Raw genomic sequence first — 8,390 nt, 5'->3', positions numbered from 1 at the left:
CAAACCTACACCCTAAAGTAGTAGCAATGTGGGTGGACCAGGACAAATTGTTTGTGATTGTCACACCTAGGAACTTGACAATCTCCACCTTGGCACCATGGTGCAGTCACAAGCGTGCCATCCGCTTTGTTTCCTGAAGTCAATGATCAGCTCCTTTATTTTGCTGATGCTGGTGCAGAAATTGTTGTCTCTACACCATGCCATCAAGCACGCTATCTCCTTCCTATATCCTGTCCAGTCTTTGTTTGAAATCTGACCAACAATGACAGTGTAGTTTTGAGTTCTTAAGTTCTGTACATAAAAGGCGAGATCTTGGCAATTATTTTCTGATCCATGGATAAGTAGGGTGATTCTTTTGGTGTTAATTTGATCTCCACATGAGCTGGGGAGCCAACTGGGTTGAGTGGTAAACAGCTGGTAACTCCTCATGTGCCTAATGAACAGTCTGTTTGATTTTCTTTTCTGTTGATTTTGGGCTTTAGGTTGAACAAAAATCAAAGATTTTGTAAGTTCCATACATCAAGCTGAATCCAGGTTGATCTATTATGTTACATTATCTCCAATTTTTTTAAAGTGGCATTCTTTAAACATACAAGCTGGTAGTCAACACTGGGTCGGTTCTGTTATCGCTGGCCAAATCACAAATTTATTGGTACACTTCATTTGTTTTTTTTGGGGGGGGGGGGTGGAAATTGGCAACGATGAAATCTTGAGGTGCAGCGGCTGAATTCAATGTCTGTGCAGGTGGCAATGACTGACATGGGTGTGGAATTCGACTTGGGGATCCGTGCCCTAAAAGACTTGTTACCAGCGCCTATTTTAAATACTCTTTCCCCCCTATCAGTTTGCAATATTTCAGTGCAGGGTTATGAGAGAGTAAAGTTGGATGTTGCTGGCACTGTCTTGCGAGTTAATGTTCGGCTGCTGGAGCTTGCAGCCCCTCCCCTGCCTGTCAGCCCCGGGCAGTGGCTCCGTCCCTCGGCGTGCGGGTGACGTCATTGCCTAGCCCGTCACCGTCCCGTCCTGGCCCGAAGTGTGAACGCGAGTCATGGCGGCGGTGCCTACCGGCAGGGACAGACTATAGTGGATGTGTACAGGGGGTATTGGGTACACAAAACTAAAAAAAAAAGACTGTTGTGGTCGACAGTCCAACTGAACAATAAAGAGGGAGAAATAATACGAAGGAAAACAAAAACAAAGTAGAAACAGGGACACGGCAGATAAGGAGAAGAACCAGAGGCGCCGGGTGAGCAATATCCTTCCTCGCTTCCTGCTGGAGTTTACCTCCGATTCCACCCCCCCCCGGGTTCACGCAGACGGAGGGACAGGGAACAGGCAGATGGAACTAGAGGAGTGGGGCGCGAGCTCCGGGCCAGCGTTCGGCCGGGGGAGGGTGGGCGTTCGAATGGAACGCGCCGGCTCTCGTGCCCCAACACGGCTCGCGCACATTCCATCAGCTGCAAAGCGTCTCCTTGGCCTTGTGCGCCGGCGGCGGGGGGTGGAGAGGCAGGCGGATTGCTCCCCGGCACAAGCTCATACACACTCACACACACACACACACACTCTCTCTGTGTCTGCCCCGACCACCACCAGCCGCTCTACAGCGCACTAGGCCCCAGCCCCGGGCCTGGGGATGGATGTACACTGTAATCACACTGCCTGACCCAGGCAGGCGCTTTGTTGGCTACCGAAGGCCCAGCATACAACCGCGCCGATATTACACCACGATGTTTTTAAAGAAAGACTGCAGGCGTTTACAAAAACGATATAACACCCCCTTCTCCCCCCCCTCCCCCGTTCTGAGATTTCTGTCTCCACACCACCTTTTTGTCTGTCTTGTTTTCTTGCCCGGAATCGGGGAAGCTGTGCTCGATGACGAGCGAATGTGGTATTGCTGTTCTCCTGCAAAATGACTATTTTCGTTAGACACTAATGGTGGAAACGACATTTACAAGGTGGTCATTTGTTGCGATTATCGAGATTGTCTTTTACAATTACATTTATTCAGCAAGTCGCAGTCAACAATCGGCATGGTAATCTCACACCGTATGAAAACGAAACCTAGACAATTGGAATCGATCGATAAACGAAAGCAGCACATTTCCACCCCCCCCCCCCCCATGACCTGTATGCTCACAATCGATGCCAGTGACTTGGTTTTGTCAGACAGCGATTACTGTGTCATAATACGCGATCCGCGCTCATCTGTAATTTGAGACGGTCGAATCCTAAAGTCCTAAATGTCTCTTCCTACAGAAACGTGGGATTTTCATTTGGAGGATAAGCAGAAGTTTCAGAATCACTTTGGAACGAAATATAAGTTTTTTGTTTCGGAGGAGGATCTTAGAAGTTTCCAAGCTTCAGTGAAGGTTTTCCTGTGATAGTTTCCTTTTCAGCCCTGGAAATGGAGGGTCACGGTGACGAGGACAGCGTCAGTAACAGCAGTGGAGACTCCAGGTATTAGACGCTTTATTGTAGAGTTTGTAAGCAGTTGAAATGTGTTCTGTACTTAATGCACGACAGCAGTCGGATGTAAATCTGTTTTAGTGGCAGATTTGTGGCTGTGCATATCAAACGAGCTTCTCAGTGCCTAGTAACTAATACAGTTCAACACTACAGCAAATTCTACATTACAGTAAATATTAATGTGGATACTGATGTCAGAAGAAGATGCAAACTTTGGTGTAATTGGCACTGAAAAACATCAAAACATATTTGTCTCCAACACTATATTGCTATTTTAGGTTTGTTTGCTATTATAATTGGACATAATGTCCCTGCAAGTATTATTGTCAGACATCAGGAGTTAGAAGTAGGCAATTCAGCCCCTCAACTTGCTCTACCATGTATGTTCTCATTGATCTCATTTCTACTTTCCTACCTGTTGTCTGAAACCCTTTAGCCCATTACTAATTTAAAATCTATCTCCACAAATTTATTTCGTGTCCCAGCATCCATTGTACTCTGGGGTAGTGAATTCCACAGATACATAACCTTTTGAGAGAAATAATGCTTCCTCATCTCTTTTAAAAATGCCAACCTTAGCCTAAAACTATTACCTCTCGTTCTCGAGGGTCATTGAGATTTTTAAAGCACCAAAAGAGGCCCATCGTGTCCATGCAGATATCAAACATCCACGTATTCTAATCCCATTTTCCAGCACTTGTTTCAAGTGTTTATTTAAATAGTTCCTAAGTGTCTTGAGTGTTTTTGTCTCTACCACGCTTTTTAGACAATGAGTTCCAACTACCTACAACCTTCTGGATGAAAAACATGCTCAAATCCCCTCAAAGCCTCCTTTTCCTTAACATAAAAGTTCCCTTAGTTATTGACCCCTCTACTAAGAGGACAAGTTTCACTCTATTTACCCGGTCTATTCGCTCAGAATCTTATACTGCAATCAGATCCCTCTTCGTCTTTCTCTGCTGTATGGAAAACAACACAGCCTATCTAGTCTCTCTTCATAGCTGAATTGCTTCAACCAGGGCAACATCCTAATCAATTTCTTGTGCATAAGCTCCAGTGTAATCACATCATTCCTGTTGTATGGTGATTAGAATTGTACAGTATTTCAGCTGTGGCATTACTAATATAATATACTCCATTATAACTGACTTGCTCTTATATTCATTGCCTTGACTAATAAAGGTAAGTATCCCATATGCATTCTTAACCACCTTGCCTACCTATCCTGCTGTCTTCATGGCTTTCTGGACATACACATCCAAGATCCCTCTGATCATCTGTATTTCTTAGGGTACTAACATTTAATGTATACTTCCTTGCCTTGTTACTCCTCTCAAAGGTATCATCTCAAGCTTTTTGGGATTTTGCTTTCCACTGTTTAACCATCCGTCCAGTACATCTATATCGTTCTGTAGTTAAGGATTTCATCCTTGCTATTTACCACACCAAGAATTTTCATGTCATCTGCAAACTTTGTGATTTAATTTCTGCATTTATGTCTGGATCATTTAAAAAACAAGGGATCCAGCACTGAATCTTCTATTAATGCCACTGGGCATAGGGTTCCATCACAAATTGCATTTGAGCATCACCCTCTGCTTCGTGCCACCATGCCAATGTTGGATCAATGTTGCAAATTGCCTTGGGACCCATGGGCTCTTAGCTTCTTATTCAGTCTGTTACGCGAGTCCTCGTCAAGAGTCTTAATGAGGTTCATGGAGACTACATTAGCTGCACTACCTTTAATTATACACCTAGTTACATCCTCACAAAATGCTATCAAATCTTTGATTAGTCCTTGCTTTTCCAAGTGGAGATTAATTTTATCCCTGTATTTTTTCCTATAGTTTCCTCATCACAGCTATTAGATCACGGGTGTAGTTTCCTGATTTATCCCTACCACCCTTCTTGAAAAATGGTATAGCATTACCTGTCCCCCAGTTTGATGGTACCCTTCCTGTGGCCAGAGCGGATTTGAAAATTAATGTCCACATTTTTGCGATCTCTTCACTTGCTTCCCAAAACAGTCTGGGATTCATGTCATCTTAAGCCTGCGGATTTATCCACTTGTAAACCTGCTGAAAATAATCTTCTAAATCTACAATGCTAATTTGTAATATTATGGTCCTCCTCCCTGATTTCTATACCTACACTGTCCTTTTTTTTTCTCTCTTCAGATATTGAATTGAATTGCACCCACAGGTATGATTTGTCAGAAACAGTATTCTTGTATTCGCCATTCTTGGTGGAAAATTGCTGACTGGGCCATTCAGAACTTTTTCTGGCTTTCTTGCAACTTCAGCATCTGGCTACTTTGTTCACTGACTTCTGAGATCTGACCTTGCAATGCTTTGGCAAAATATTTCAGCAGCTTGTCATCAAGCAAACAAGAAATCATTGATGTGGGCCTTTTGCTCCTTCCTCATAATTTAAATAAATTCATGGGGTGAGAGATTAAATCATGAAAATGGGTTGTTACAGAGTCTAGAAACAGAACTTTCAGCTCACTGTGCTTATGTCAACCAAAAAAACACCAAACTACACTAATCCCATTTACCTGAACTTGGTCCGTAGCCATACTATGCCCTGACATTTTAAGTATTCATACAGATGCTTCATAAATGTTGAGATGCTTTCCTCTCAGGTGGAAATTTCTTTATCAGATCTCCTTTAAACACTTAATCCTCACCTTCAACATCTGCTTTCTAGTCTTAGACATGTCTGCCATGGGGAAGAGATTCTCTATCTCTCTACTCTGCCTATGCCTCTCATAACTTTGTATACTTCAATCAGATCACCTTTTAGCTTCCTCTGCTCCAATGAAAATAAACCCAGCTTATCTAGTCTTTCCTCATAGCTGAAACATTTCATCACAGCCAATTTTGGATTTTACCTTTTGGAGCAGCATTCCATGTGGCACTTTGTCCAGAGGCCTTACTGACGTCCATGTAAACCGCATCAGCTGCACTAACCTAGTCATTATATTTGTCACCTTTTCAAAGACTCAATTAATTTAGTTAGACAGGATTTCCCTCTAACAAATTCTGTCGATCTCTGATTAATCCTTGCCTTTCCAAGTATTGGTTAATTTTTTTTAAGATTCCCTACAGTGTGGAAACAGGCCCTTCGGCTCAACAAGTCCACACCGACACTCCGAAGAGTAACCCACCCAGTCCCGTTTTCCTCTGACTAATGCACCTCACACTATGGGCAATTTAGCGTGGCCAATTCAACTGACCTGTACATCTTTGGACTGAGGAAACCGGAGCACATGGAGGGGACCCACGCAGACAGTGGGAAAACATGCAAACTCCACGCTGCCAGTGCTAACCACTGAGCCACCATGCCACCCCATTTGAGTGAAACAGCTGAGTGATGTGAATGTGGCACACCCTAAACATGTTAACTCCTGCAGCTGGGTATTGCCTCTATAATATCCTGTGATCTATGTAAATTCAAGTTTCAAGTCACCAAGCAATAAGATTTTTTCAATAATCTACTGACTATTTTACCTAAATTCCCAACCCAGTGCCACACCACTCCCCTTGCAGGTTGAATAAGACCATTACAAATTCTCAGAAATACAAACCTGAACATTTATAAATTTAAATATAGCTGTTCTTAGGCTTCAGTCACATGAAACTGTTATACATTTGCTCTCATATTACCATACGTTTAGTGAATTTGTGGTCCTGTGACACAATCATGGTTGCTGTAGTTGCTTCTATGGGCAAGCACTATGGGCAATTTAGCATGGCCAGTTCACCTGACCTGCACATCTTTGCATTGTGGGAGGAAACCCATGCAGACATGGGAAGAATGTGCAAACTCCACACAGACAGTCATCCGAGGTGGGAATCGAACCCGGGTCCCTGGCACTGTGGAGCAGCATTGCTAACCACTGAGCCACCATGCTGCCACTGTCCTCAATAATCCTGTCCCTAAGATTTTTTTCCAATAACTCCTCTAACTTTGACATCACACTAATTGGTCTATAATTCATTGGCTTATTCCTGTTGCCCTTTTTGAATGAAGGAATTACATTAGCTATCCTCCAATCATCTGGCAGTTCACCTGTGGCCAGTGAAGTATCTGCCAGAACCCCAGTAATCTCTTCCCTTGCCTCTATGGCAGCTTGGGATACATCTCATCAGGACCAAGGGATTTATGTGTCTGTATGCCCATATTTAAAGCATCTGATACCTCCTATTAATTGTAATGTTCTCTGGAACCTCACCATTCCAGCTGAAATCCGCAGCTACACTGTCTTTCTCCTCTGTGAGTACAGATGAAAAGTATTTATTTAAGACCTCACTCACACTCATTGGCTCCACACATAGGTTGCCCCTTGGGTTTCTAATAGGTTCCATTCTTCGCTGGTAATCTTTTAACTATTAGAAAGCCTTCAGGTTTTCCTTTATCCCATCTGCCAAAGATATTTTGTGGCCTCTCTTTGCCCTCCTAATTTCTTTTTTAAGCACTACACCCTTCATACTTTTGAAGGATTTCACCTGTGTTTAAAGCTCTTTAAAGCTCTTCTTTATCGAACTCTTGATATCTCTTGACCTCCAAGGTTCCCTGGTCCTTCCCATAAGAGGAAAATGCTGGATCTGAATTCACATTATGCTACTTTTTAAAAAAATAACTTCCATTTTCCAAATGTAGACTTACCTGCAAGAAGCTGGTCGCAGTCTTTGTTTGCCAGGTCCTGACTAATGATACTGAGGTCTGCCTTCCGCCAATTTAAACGCAACTTCTGCGCTGTCCTCGTCCCTTTCCATAATGATTTTGAAATTCAGTTATGGCCACTATCCTGAAATCCTCACCCACTGAAACTTCAACCACTTGACCAGCTTCATTCCCTAGGGTAGCTCTAGCACTGCCAATCTCTGGTAGGACTATTTACATATTGACACAAAAAGCTGTCCTAAATGCACTTTAAAAATTCCACCATGTGTAATCCTTTCTCACTAAGGTGATCCCGGTTAATTGGGGGATGTTTCCTGATGAAGAGCTTATGCTTGAAATGTCGACTGTCCTGCTCCTCAGATGCTGCCTGACCTGCTGTGCTTTTCCAGCAACACACTTTTTTACTCTGATCCCAGTTAATGTTAGCACAGTTCAAGTACCCTACAACTATAACCCTGTTTCTCTTGTACCTTTCCGTGATTTGCCTACATGTCTGCTCCTCTATCTCCTTCTGTCTGTTGGAAGGCCTGTTGTATAATCCCAGCAACTTAATCACCCCTTTATTTTATTTCTGAGCTATACCCAGGTGGTCCCATGATGGTTTCCTTGATCAATAATGCCTCCCTTATCTAGCTTATTTCTCTCACTGTGCCTGAAACCTCTATACACTTGAATGTTGAGCTGCCAGTCCTGTCTTTCCTTCAGACATGACTGTGATTGAAACAATATCATATTCACACCTGTTGATCAAAACTGTAAGTTCTGCCTTGCTAGTCAAGGTTCTTGAATTAAAATGGATAACTTTAGCTTTCTAGATCTCCCATGTGCCTTAGTGTGCTTACTGGACCAACCTAATATTCCTCCTTTATCTGGTTGGACCTTGCTCCTGACTTTTCAATTACTCTGTGCACCCTCCCCCTTCCAGATCAATTTCAAACCTTCTAGCAAGGATATTGGACCCATTCCAATTCAGGTGCAGCCCATCTTGCTTGCACAGCTCCCACCTACCCAAGAAGCTGTCCCAATGATCCAAAACTCTAAATCCTTCCATCCTATACCATCCATTTGGCCACACATTCATATGACTTAGCAGGAATGACAGTGGAGGAACAATGGCAGATATTTCTGTGTATAATGCAGAAGATGCAGGATCAGTTCATTCCAAAAAGGAAGAAAGATCCTAGGAGGAGGCATGGGTGGCCATGGCTGACAAGGGAAGTTAAGAAACATATAAA

General features: G+C 43.1%; 1 protein-coding gene across 2 annotated transcripts in view; it reads left to right on the top strand.

Annotated features, from left to right (window-relative positions):
- Positions 1-991: 991 nt before the first annotated feature.
- chd1 (chromodomain helicase DNA binding protein 1) overlaps positions 992-8,390 on the top strand; it is a 193,716-nt gene continuing 186,317 nt past the window's right edge. For both annotated transcript variants that reach the window (XM_043709925.1, XM_043709918.1), the window contains exons 1-2: positions 992-1,246; positions 2,257-2,457. In XM_043709925.1, the coding sequence (XP_043565860.1) occupies positions 2,405-2,457 (53 nt within the window). In that variant the 5' untranslated portion in view covers positions 992-1,246; positions 2,257-2,404. The remainder of the gene's footprint in view (positions 1,247-2,256; positions 2,458-8,390) is intronic.

This window comes from Chiloscyllium plagiosum, chromosome 2, assembly GCF_004010195.1.
Source record: "Chiloscyllium plagiosum isolate BGI_BamShark_2017 chromosome 2, ASM401019v2, whole genome shotgun sequence".
NCBI lineage: Eukaryota > Metazoa > Chordata > Chondrichthyes > Orectolobiformes > Hemiscylliidae > Chiloscyllium > Chiloscyllium plagiosum.
The sequence above is the reverse complement of the archived record's forward strand: the minus strand, read 5'-3'. Positions and strand labels throughout refer to the sequence as shown.